At 47.3% G+C, this 12,196-nt stretch overlaps 1 protein-coding gene across 1 annotated transcript in view; it reads left to right on the top strand.

The window, feature by feature from the left end:
• LOC140201737 (actin filament-associated protein 1-like 2) overlaps window positions 1-12,196 on the top strand; it is a 157,282-nt gene that overhangs the window by 83,684 nt on the left and 61,402 nt on the right. The window contains exon 8 of the mRNA XM_072266339.1: window positions 2,345-2,440. Within this exon, the coding sequence (XP_072122440.1) occupies window positions 2,345-2,440 (96 nt within the window). The remainder of the gene's footprint in view (window positions 1-2,344; window positions 2,441-12,196) is intronic.

Raw genomic sequence — 12,196 nt, 5'->3', positions numbered from 1 at the left:
GAGAGAAGGCAGGTACAGGGTTCTGAGTTGGATGATCAGCCATGATCGTACTGAATGGCGGTGCAGGCTTGAAGGGCCGAATGGCCTACTCCTGCACCTATTTTCTATGTTTCTCTAGTTTTGGACTTTGGGGAATAGAACTTTGGCCGTCCACCTTGGCCATACCCCTGATGATGTTATTAACTTAAACTTCCTGTGCAGTCACCTGTCATTCTGCGCTCCAAGGAATTAAATGTTATTGTGGCCCCCTCTCCCTACAGGTCAGACACTCTAGTCCAGGCACCATTCTTGTAAATCTCTCCTGCACCCTCTCCAGCTCGAAAGCAAGTGCAGCAGTGAGGACTCATTTCTAATGTTACCAGGCTGACATGTGACTGTCTGCTACTGCGGGCCTTAATCCTTGTTATCATGGATCTATCACGTTACCTCCAGTTTGGCCACGGAATATCGCTGAAAAGCCCGTTTAGCTCATGACTAGGATGTTCATCCACATCTTCAGTGAATCAGAAGACAGTCAAATCTACAGGCAGGAGCCAATACACAATGAGGGGTTAATTCTGTTAATCCAAAGAGCAGCAATGACAATTTCTGAAGGAGTCTTCCCTCTTCTGTCCAACCTTTGATACCAGGCTCCATCATTCGAGGTGCTTCCTTATCAACAAGGTCACTCGATCCTTTCAAATCACAGTGATACCAGGGAGTCAGCCCAACATTCTTTGGCTCAAGGCGGGAACCTCAGAATTTTGGGCTGGATGTCTCCAGGCTGAGAGCTGCACGTCCATGCGCTGACTTCTCCAGCAGAGCCCTGGAGAAGGGGACTGATCTTGGCCGCACTTTGCTGGGCTTTACCCTCGCCACCCACTGCATAACGGGATGGGGCGATCCACGGTGTGTTCTTCAGAGATGAAGTATCATTTCTGCATTTTGTCTGCCGTGGCTGGAGGAGAGATTTCATAGAGGGAGGGAGTTATTTATCATCCATCTTTAGGGCTTGTGGGTCATTTGTCCCCGGGTTCCAGTAAAAGCTGGCCCTGGAGAGCTCTCTCCGTAGGGTTTGGGACATCTTCTGGTGTTTACTGGAGCGCCCAGTTGCTGGGTGCACTAGTGGGAGGGTATGAGAGCCCTGGGTCTTTGCTTCCCCTGTGGGAGCAGGTAGAGGGAGAGAGAAGATCCTGGTGGTTGGTCTGGAGCAGAGAGGGGCTGGGTCATTGTGCACGGTGTGAGAGAGGCTGGGGTAGGTGAGGAGGTGAGCAGTGACCAAAACGGGGGACAGCTTGGAAGAATGGGGAGCTGTGCAGCGCCAGGTTGCAGAAGGGTTTGTGAGGTGAGTGAGGGAATGAGCATGTCATGGAGGATTGTACTCTCAGAGGGTTTGGATGCCGCGTATGGGGAGAGACCGTGGGCAATATTGGGGGGACGAAAGGGGAAGCCAGAAAGAGGTGGGATTATAGTTGTGTGATGAGGTAGGAACAGGGATGGAGGATGTGGGGAAGGGGGTGTTTGATTTAGGCCCCCTCCTTCCTGCTCCCGTCATGTATGTGGCAAGCAAGATGAGTAAGAGAGTCTCTCTGGACAAGGGTAAAGGGGCCCTGGAGCATCCTGTTGTCCAGATACCAGATGAAGCAGGGAGCTGTCCTTTACACTGTCTGTACCAGTCTGTGTGCTGCTGGCTGTCACATTTAGTCTGGTGTCCACATGAGGCCGTAGGTCATGTGCAGAAGAAACCTGCACCTTGCACGTCCTTCATAAACGGGGTTCTTGGAGCTCAAGATTAACACAGCATGAAACGGGCCCTTGAGCCCTGCTGGTCCTTACTTCAGAGCCAGGAGAAAAGAAACGGGCTTCAGTGGACCCGACTGACTTTTCCTTGACGTTTTTCCTTCACTTCCTAAAACGGTGTTGCCAAGATTGGTTCCTGGAGCCATACAGTCATTTAGCATGGAGACAAGCCCCACAGGTCCCTTTATAATCTCTTGTCACTCACCTTAAACCTGTGCCCTCAAGTTTTTAGTTCCCTTCCCTCGAGAAAAAAAGACCTTGTCTATTGCCCTCAGGATTTCTTCAACCTCAGTATCCTACGTTCCAAGGGATAAGTTCCCAGCCTGCCCATCCTCCCCCTATAACTCATGCCCTCAAGTCCTAGCGACATTTTCGTATATCTTCTCTGCTCTCCCTCCAATTTAATGATGTCTTGGCTGAGGTATTGAAGGGCTTCCGTGAACTGACATCAATGTGAAGTGACGTCAATGTTTGGGTCGGGGCAGGGAAAGACAGTGAATACGTCAAGCTAATGATAACTGGGTTTGTCATTGTGACTATTCTGTTTTGAATGCACTGCCTTTAGGTCATTGAAGAGGTGAGCAACTCCATACACTACAGATCTACACCCTGGGATTCACCAAAGGTGGCAGGCAAGAGCCAAAAATCTGCTAGCTACAAGGTAAGTCCATATCTGAATAACTCGTCTCCTCCTCAGTGAAAGCTCCCCACAACACTAATTCCTTCATCCTTCAGATATTTGCCTCCACCTCGAATAAAGTCACTGGTCTGGCTTCGACCACCCACTGGGGCAGGCAATTCCAGAGGTTCACCACACTCTGACAGAAGACATCGCTAAGAACTTTTATTTTGTAATTAGGTCCTACTAATGTACAACTATAACCAAATCTCCCTACTCTTTAATTCCAGTCCTGTATGATCAAGGCCTACATGTCAGTAACCTTTCTGACTACTTGTTATGATTGTGGCTGCACTGGAACACCAAACTCCCTCTGAATTTTGCTCATTTTTACTCCCTTCATTCAGAGAATAATCTGCTCTCTTACCAAAGTGCATGGTCTCACATTTTCCCATAATAAACTGGTTTTGCCTGATTTTCACCCAGTAACTCAATCTATCAGTATCCTGTTGCAGAGTCACTATGTCCTCAGCACAACAGACCTTTGCACTTATTTTGACCTGGAAACCTTGCACTTTGTTCCTTCTACAAGACCATAAGAAACAGGAGCAGAATTTGACTATCTGGCCCATTGAGTCTGCTCCACCATTTCATCAAGGATGATTTTCCCTCTCAGCACTGATCCCCTGCCTTCTCTCTGTATCCCTTCATACCCTGACTAATTAAGACTATCAACTGCTGCCTTTAATATACTCAATGACTTGGCCTCCACAGCTATCTGTGGCAATGAATTTCCTCTGAATTTTGCTCATTTTTTGTCTCTTCATTCAGAGAACAATCTGCTCTCTTACCAAAGTGCATAATCTCGCACTTCCCCACACTAAACTGACCAATCCTCGTAGAGGGATCTGAAGTGGAGAGAGTGAAGCATTTCAAGTTCCTGGGTGTCAAGATCTTTGAGGATCTAACCTGGCCCCAGCGTATCGATGCAGCTATAAAGAAGGCAAGACAATGGCTATAATTCATCAGGAGTTTGAAAAGATTTGGTTTATCAACTAAAACACTCAAACTTCTATAGTTGTTCGGTGGAGAGCACTCTGACAGGCTGCATCACTGTCTGGTATGGAGGGGCTACTGCACAGGACCAAAAGAAGCTGCAGAATTCGTAAAATTAGTCAGCTCCATCTTGAGTACTAGCCTCTGTAGTATCCAAGACATCTTCAAGGAGTGATGCCTCAGAAAGGTAGCGTCCATTATTAAGGACCCCCATCACCCAGGGCATGCCCTCTTCTCACTGTTACCATCAGGTAAGAGGTACAGAAGCCTGAAGGCGCACACTCAGCGATTCAGGAACAGCTTCTTTCCCTTTGCCATCCAATTCCTAAATGGACACTGAACCCATGAACACTACCTCACTTTTTAAAAATATATATTACTTCTGTTTTTGTACTATTTTTAATCTATTCAATATACTTACTCTAATTGATTTATTTATGTTTTTATCTATCTTTTTATTCCTTCTTTCTATATTATCATGTATTGCATTGAACCACTGCTGCTAAGTTAACAAATTTCACAACACATGCCAGTGATAATAAACCTGATTCTGATTTCACAGATACACCACTCTCTGGCTAAAGAAATTCCTCCTCATCTCCATTCTAAAAAGATGCCCCTCTGTTCTGAGCCTGTGTCCCCTGGTCTTAGATTCCCCCACCATAGGTAACATCCTCTCCACATCCACTCTGTCAAAGCCTTTCAACATCCGATAGGTTTCGAAGAGGTCACCCCTCATTCTTCTGAATTGCAGTGAGTAGAGGCCCAGAGCCATCAAACCTTCTTCATATGACTAGCCTTTTCACCTTGGAATCATTTTTGTGGACCTGCTTTGAGTGCTCTACAATGTTAGCACATCCTTTCTTTGATAAGGGGCCCAAAACTGCTCACAATGCCCCAAGTGAGGCCTCACCAGTGCTTTATAGAGCCTCAACATTTCATCCTTGCTTTTATACTCTAGCTCCCTTGAAATGAATGCTAACATTGCACTTACTTTCCTCACCGCCAACTCAACCTGAAAATGAAACTTTAGGGAGTCCTGTATGAGGGCTTCCAAGTCCCTTTGCTCCTCAGATTTTTGAATTTTCTCCCCACTTAGAAAATGGCCTACCCTTTTATTTATTCTACCAAAATGCATGACCACACACTTCCCGACACTATATTCCATCTGCCACTTCCTTGCCCATTCTCCTGATCTGTCCAAGTCCTTCTGTAGTCTCTCTACTTCCTCAACATTACCTCCACCTGCCTTCATAACGTCTGCAAACTTGGCCACAAAACTATCAATTCTGTCAAGTCATTGACATATAACGTAAAAGGAAGCGGCCCCAACACAGATGATTGTGGAGCACCATTAGTTGCCGGCCAGCCAACCAGCAAAAGTTCCCTTTATTCTTGCTCTTTGCTTCTTGCCAATCAGCCAATGCTTTGGCCATTCTAGTAGCTTTTCTGGGATACGATGGGCTCTTAACTTGTTAAGCAATCTCATGTGTGGCACCTTGTCAAAGGCCTTCTGAAAATCCAAGCACACAACATCCACTGATCCTCCTTTGTTTATTCTGCTTGTTGTTTCTTCAAAGACTCCCAACAGATTTATCAGGCACAGTTTTCCCTTAAGGAAACCATGCTGACTACAGTCTATTGTATCAGCCTGACTATCAGTGTCTTCATCCAAGTGTGAAAAATGTTATCAGTGATGCAATCAGCAATATAATTGTTATTTTGATCCCTGTAGCACAGCCCCCTCATTACATCTTAGCAACTAGTAACCCACAGATGCCCACTCTTTTGTTTCCTGGTTGCCAGCAAATCTTCTATCCATGCCATGAAATTTTGTGAGGTACCTTACCAAGGCCTTTTAGAAATCCCATCTCATGGAAGGAAGGAATCACAGTGGTATATAGGGAATGAGGAAAGAAGTTGAAAAGCAAGATTTATGGATCACTCCAGGTGCCACATGCTAGTCTTTGCAGGAATAGAAAGATAGAATAGATAATTGTATGGCCGAGGAATTGGTGCAGGGGCGTGATTTCAGGTTTTTGGATCATTGGAACGTCTCCTGGGGCAGGGACAATCTATACAAAAGGGATAGGTTGCACCTTAACTTGAGGAGAATCAGTATCCTGGAGGGGAAGTTTGCTGCCTGGGAGGATGTAAACTCATTTGTCAGGGGCACGAGAATCAGAGCACCAGGACAGTGGAGTCCCTCCCGTGGAGAGACTGAGGGAGTACAGGACCGGTATGTCCAGTAAGAAGGAAGGACAAGGATGTCACGAGAGTTGCAGATTTAGTTATGAAGGAATAATAAGTGAAATCTAAAGTTTAGGAAGTTAAAATTGATCCGTGTCCTTGAAGCCAGAGGGGGAGGAAACCTCAAGAGTGGAATTAGAATAACCAGAAGGAGCCATGAGAGGCCTTTGGCAAGTGGGAGTAAGAGACTCCCGAGGCATTTTGTACTCACGAGGGTAACGAGGAAGAGGGTAGACCACTCACGGATAAAGGTTGGAGAACATGGGCAAGGTGCTAAATGAATACTTTCAGTCGGTGCTTACTGTGTTTTGAGATGATGAAAGAACATGGAACAGAACAGCACAGCACAGCACAGGGAACACGCTGTTCATCCCACAATGTTGTTCTGAACTAATTCAATTAGAAACCATATAGCCAACTAAACTAACCCACTCTGCCTACACAATGTCCGTATCCCTCCATTTCCTGCACATTAAGAGACTCTTAAATGTCTCTATCACACTTGCCTCCAACGTCCTCCCAGGCAGTGCATTCAAGGTACCCACCACTCTCTGTGTAAAGCACTTTCCCTGCACATCTCCACTGAACGTAACCCCTCTCGCCTTAAATGCATGCTTTCTGTTTCTCCTTTATCCTTGTGTGGTCCTGCCGTCTTCCTCGTTACCCTCGTGAGTACAAGATGCTTTGGGAGTCTCTTACTCCTACTTGCCAAAGGCCTCTCATGTCTCCTTCTGGTTCTCCAAAGGATACTCATTCTGAGTAGTTGGCTTTGGAGAAAGTGCACAGGAGGTTTACCAAGATGCTGCCTGGACTGGAGGTCATGTACTGAGAGCAGAGCTCAGACAAGCTTGGGTTTTCTTCTGTGGAGTGGTGGAGTCCGAGAGGAGACCTGATGGAAGTTCATAAGATTATGAGAGGCACAGGCAGAGTAGATGGCTGCTATCGTTTCCCAGGGTTGAAATGACTAATATTGAAGGGCATGCATTTAAGGTAGGAGGGGGGAAGTTCAAAGGAGGTGTGTGCAGAAAGTTTTTTACAGGGAGAGTAGTGGGTTGTGTTGTCAGTGTTGGTTCAGGAGGCAGATGTGATAGAGGTGTTGATAAAGGCTCTCAGACAGGCACGTGAATGTGCAGAGGATGGGGGAGATTTGCCACTCTGTAGAGCTCCGTTATACATGATGGGGTTACATTAGCTGCCCTCCGATCTGTGGGAATTACTCCATGGCCTGGTGTATTCTGCAAATCGATAATCAATACATGCACTATTTTCCAAGCTACTGTGTTTGTTTAATTACTCTTGTCATTTTCTTGTTCGAAGAAAGACAAGCACTTTGGCCCTTTTTTGGTAAAGCATAAACTCTCTTGATAACTTTACTGCCAACTTTACAACACTGCTCTGTGGATGTAATATTGTCTGGAACTTTGTTAGCTGTGCTTGGAGAACTTCCCTTCAATGCTTTTCTTCAACATATTGGCCAAGAAAACCATCCCATGTGCAGTATGTCCTATGAATTTCGCCTCAGACCTCTATTACTGCTAATTTATCTTGTCTACTTTACTTTCCTTGATTTCTGCATTCCCTGTATCACCTCCAGTTCCTTACAACTTTTCCTTCTACAGGTGCTGCCTGACCTATTGAGTCTTCTGGCATTTTATTTTTTGTTCTACTATTTGGTGATCTATAAGTATCTCTCAGTAACACTACTCTACCTCACTTCCATTTTAACTATTCTTACAGGTTAGGTACCTTGAACATCCAGCTCCCAGAACGCTAAATAGAAACAGTCTCATTCTCCATAAATAAGATGGATATTTACTCCTACAGTACCTACTTCTATCTGTTGTAGATAGAAATAAATACCTTTTACTGCTTCACTGCTGCCTTTACTGTTCCTGATCTACCTCATTGCAAATGCATCATATATTCATAAGAGCATAAGATATAGGAGCAGAATTAGGCCATTTAGCCCATTGAGTCTGCTCCGCCATTTCACCATGGCTGATCCATTTCCCTCTCAGTCCCAATCTCCTGCCTTCTCCCCGTATCCCTTCATGCCCTGACCAATCAAGAATCTATCAACCTTGGCCTTAACTGCACATATAGACTTGGTCTCCACAGCTGCCTGTGGTAACACATTCCACAGACTCACCACTCTCCGGCTAAAGAAATTCCTTCTCATCGCTGTTCTAAAAGGACGCCCCTCTGTCCTGAGGCTGTGTCCTCTGGTACTAGACTCCCCCACCATAGGAAACATTCTCTCCATGTCCACTCTATCAAGGCCTTTCACCATTCAATTGGTTTCACCCCTCATTCTTCTGAATTCCAGTGCATACAGGCCCAGAGCCATCAAACACTCTTCATATGACAAGCCATTCAATCCTGGAATCATTTTTGTGAATCTCCTTTGAACCCTCTCCAGTTTCAGCACATTCTTTCAAAGATAAGGGGCCCAAAACTGCTCACAATACTCCCCAGTGAGGCCTCACCAGTGCTTTATAGAATTTCAACGTTACATCCTTGCCTTTATATTCTAGTCCTCTCGAAATGAATGCTAACATCACATTTGTCTGCCTCACCACAGACTCAACCTGCAAGTTTACCTTTAGGGAATCCCGAACCAGGACTCCCAAGACCCCTTACACCTCAAATTTTTAAATTTTGTCATAGTTACACCTTTCACACAGTGGGTGTTGGGTACATGGAATGAGCTGCCAGCTGAAGTGGTGGAGGCAGGTACAATTCCAGTGTTAAAAAGTCATTTGGACAGGTATGTGGATAGACAAGGTCGAGAGAGATACGGGCCAAATGCAGGCAAGAGGGATAAGCTTAAATGTGTGTCTTGACCAACATGAACCAGTTGGGCCAAAGAGCTCTAATTTTGTTATTTTAAATTTTGTTTCAATTTTAAAACTACCATTGTTTCTCTTCTGACTTTTCTAATCCATTTACAGTTCTGTTTCTCCCCTTGCTGAATCTTATTTGAGGTTCCCAACATCCAGTGTCTCCTGGGGCTGGGATGAATCTTGGGAAAAAGTATCTGTCCTTCTTTGGACAAGAAAATGGCCCAGTAATTAAACAAATACTTTGGTTCTGTTTTCACAGGGAAAAAAAAACCACAAAAATAACTTGCCAGAACTGCTGGGGGCCAAAGGTCTATGAGAAAGAGGAATTCTAAGAAATTTGTACCATTTTAACAAGTAATATTGGAGAAATCGATGAAATGTGGTGTCTGGGAATAGGTCGTCAGAATTGCAGGCTACGATAAGGCTTAGTGTGGAAATAGTGCATATATTGATTAACGACTTGCAAAATACTCCAGATCATGGAGTGATCCCCACAAATCAGGGAGTAGCTAATGTAACCCGATCATTTAAAATAGAACTACACAGAGTGGGAGGGAGAATGCTGGGACCAATTATAGAAAATAGGAGAATATAACACAGGAACAGATCCTTCAGTCACAATATTGTGTCAGACTAATGAATGATACGAATCCCTTCGGCATGCACGTAGAGTCATAGGATACTACAGCACAGAAGCTGGCCCTTCAGCCCATCTAGTGCATGCCGAAATATTCTGCTTAGTCCATTCTCTGCACATTCATGTACCTCCTAAGAGCCTTTTTAACATCTTTATTGTATCTCCCTCCACTGGCAGTACATTGCAGCACTCTGTGTAAAAATCTTGCCTCCTACATCTCCTTTGAATTTACCCTCTTAGCTAATGAAGACAAGCATGCCACACTTCTTCTTTACCCCCCTATCGACTTTCGGGGGGGGGGGGGGTGATTCTAACCGGACACAGGAAGTGTCGAGAGGATTAGGCAAGGGAAGCAAGGAGTTCTGAAAGGTTTAGTCCTGCTGGAGAGGATGAGGATGAGGATGAGGATGAAGCTGGTCGAGTAAATGAGGGAGATCCAGTGATGTGTTCAAAGTCAAAGCAGGGCTGTGGTGTGGTCACTTTTTACTGGTTTACTTGTGCAATACAATAACAGGCCCTTCCGGCCCGGTGAGCCAACGCCCGACACTTTTGGAAGGCGGGAGGAAATCAGAGCCCCCGAAGAAGGCCTACATGGCCACGGGGAGAACATACAAATTGCTTACAGAGAGCGGTGGTAATTGAACCGGGGTCACTGGTGCCGTGACAGTGCTACGCTACCGTGTGGTGCAGAGGTTTGCTCCCTCTTTGCTCCAGCAACCCGGTTCCAAGCTGATCTCTGGCTCTGTCAGTGTGGAGTTCGCATGCTCACCTGTGAGTACGTGGGTTTCCCTGGTTCCCAGATGTGTGTGTGTGTGTGTGTGTGTGTGGTGTGTGTGTGTGTGTGGTGGGTGTGTGTGGTGTGGGGGCGTGTGTGTGGTGTGTGTGTGCGTGCGTGTGTGGGGTGGGGTGTGTGTGGTGTGTGTGTGTGTGGTGTGTGTGTGTGTGTGGTGGGTGTGTGTGGTGTGGGGGCATGTGTGTGGTGTGTGTGTGCGTGTGTGTGTGGGGTGGGGTGTGTGTGGTGTGTGTGTGTGGTGTGTGTGTGTGTGGTGGGTGGGTGTGGTGTGGGGGCGTGTGTGTGGTGTATGTGTGCGTGTGTGTGTGTGGTGGGTGTGTGTGGTGTGTGTGGTGTGGTGTGTGTGTGTGGTGTGTGTGTGTGTGGTGGGGTGTGTATGTGGGGTGGGGTGTGTGTGTGTGGTGTGTGTGTGTTTTGTGTGTGTGTGTGTGTGTGTGTGTGTGGTGTGTGTGGTATGTGTGTGTGTGGTAGGTGTGTGTGTGTGGTAGGTGTGTGTGTGTGTGTGTGGTGTGGGCATGGGTGTGTGTGTCTGGTGTGGGCATGGGTGTGTGTGTGTGCGTGTATGGTAGGTGTGTGTGTGGTGTGTGTGGTGTGGGTGTGTGTGTGTGGTAGGTGTGTGTGTGGTGGGTGTGTGTGTGTGGGTGTGTGTGGTGTGGGGGCGTGTGTGTGGTAGGTGTGTGTGTGGGGTGGGGTGTGTGTGTGGGTGGGGTGTGTGTGTGGTGTGTGTGGTGGGGGTGGGGGTGTGCGTATGTGTGTGTGTGTGGTAGGTGTGTGTGTGTGTGTGGTTGTGTGTGTGTGTGGTGGGTGTGGTTGTGTGTGTGTGTGGTGTGTGTGTGGTGTGTGTGTGTGTGTGGAGGGTGTGTGTGGTGTGTGTGGTGTGGGGGCATGTGTGTTGTGTGTGTGTGTGGTGTGTGTGTGGGGTGGGGTGTGTATGTGGGGTGGGGTGTGTGTGTGTGGTGTGTGTGTGGGGTGGGGTGTGTATGTGGGGTGGGGTGTGTGTGTATGGTGTGTGTGTTTGTGTTTGGTGTGTGTGTGTGTGGTGTGTGTGTTGGGGGTGTGTGTGTGCGTATGTGTGTGTGTGGTAGGTGTGTGTGTGTGGTTGTGTGTGTGTGTGTGGTGTGGGGGTGTGTGTGTGGTGTGTGTGTGTTTGTGTTTGGTGTGTGTGTGTGCGTATGTGTGTGTGTGGTGTGGGGGTGTGTGTGTAGTTGTGGGTGTGTGTGTGTGTGGTAGGTGTGTGTGTGGTGCGTGTGGTGTGGGTGTGTGTGTGGTGTGTGTGTGGTGTGGGGGTGTGTGGGGGTGTGCGTATGTGTGTGTAGTGGGTGTGTGTGGTGTGGAGGCATGTGTGTGGTGTGTGTGCGTGTGTGTGTGGTGTGTGTGTGTGTGTGGGGTGGTGTGTGTGTGTGTGGTGTATGTGTGTGTGTGGTGTGTGTGGTGGGGGTGTGTGTGTGGGTGTGTGTGGTGTGGGGGTGTGTGTGTGGTGTGTGTGTTTGGTACGTGTGGGTGGGTGGGTGGGTGTGGTGTGTGTGTGCGTGTGTGTGTGGTGTGTGTGTGTGTGTGTTTGGTATGTGTGGGTGTGTGTGTGTGGTGCGTGTGTGTGGTGGGTGTGTGTGTGTGTGGTGTGTGTGAGTGTGGGCGTGGGTGTGTATATGTGTGTGGTGTGTTGTGTGTGGTGGGTGTGTGTGTGTGTTGTGTGTGTGTGTGTGTGTGTGTGTGGTGTGGGTGTGGTGAGTGTGTGGTGTGTGTGTGTGGTGTGTGTGTGTTTGGTGTGTGTGTGTATTTGGTGTGTGGGGTGTGTGTGTGTGTGTGTGAATGTGTGTGTGGGGTGTGTGTGTGTGTGTGGTGTGTGTGTGTGCAGTGGGTGTGGGTGTGTGGTGTGTGTGTCTGTGTGTGGTCTGGTGTGTGAATGTGCGTGTGTGTGGTGTGTGTGTATGTGTGTCTGTGTGTGGTGTGTGAATATGTGTGTGTGGTGTGTGTGTGTCTGTGTGTGGTGTGTGTGTGGTGTGGTGTGTGTGTGTGTGTGTGGTGTGTGTGTGTGAATGTGTGTGTGTGGTGTGGTGTGTGAATGTGTGTGTGTGTGGTGTGCGGTGTGTGTGGTGTGGTGTGTCTGTGTGGTGTGGTGTGTGTGTGTGGTCTGTGTATGTGTGGTGTGTGTGTGGTGTGTGTGTGGTGTGGTGTGGTTTGTGTCTGTGTGTGGTGTGTGTGTGTGTGGTGTGGTGTGT

Source organism: Mobula birostris, chromosome 8 (assembly GCF_030028105.1).
Source record: "Mobula birostris isolate sMobBir1 chromosome 8, sMobBir1.hap1, whole genome shotgun sequence".
In the NCBI taxonomy this organism is placed as follows: Eukaryota; Metazoa; Chordata; class Chondrichthyes; order Myliobatiformes; family Myliobatidae; genus Mobula; species Mobula birostris.
Note: the sequence above shows the minus strand (reverse complement) of the source record. Positions and strands in the feature narration are given on the sequence as shown.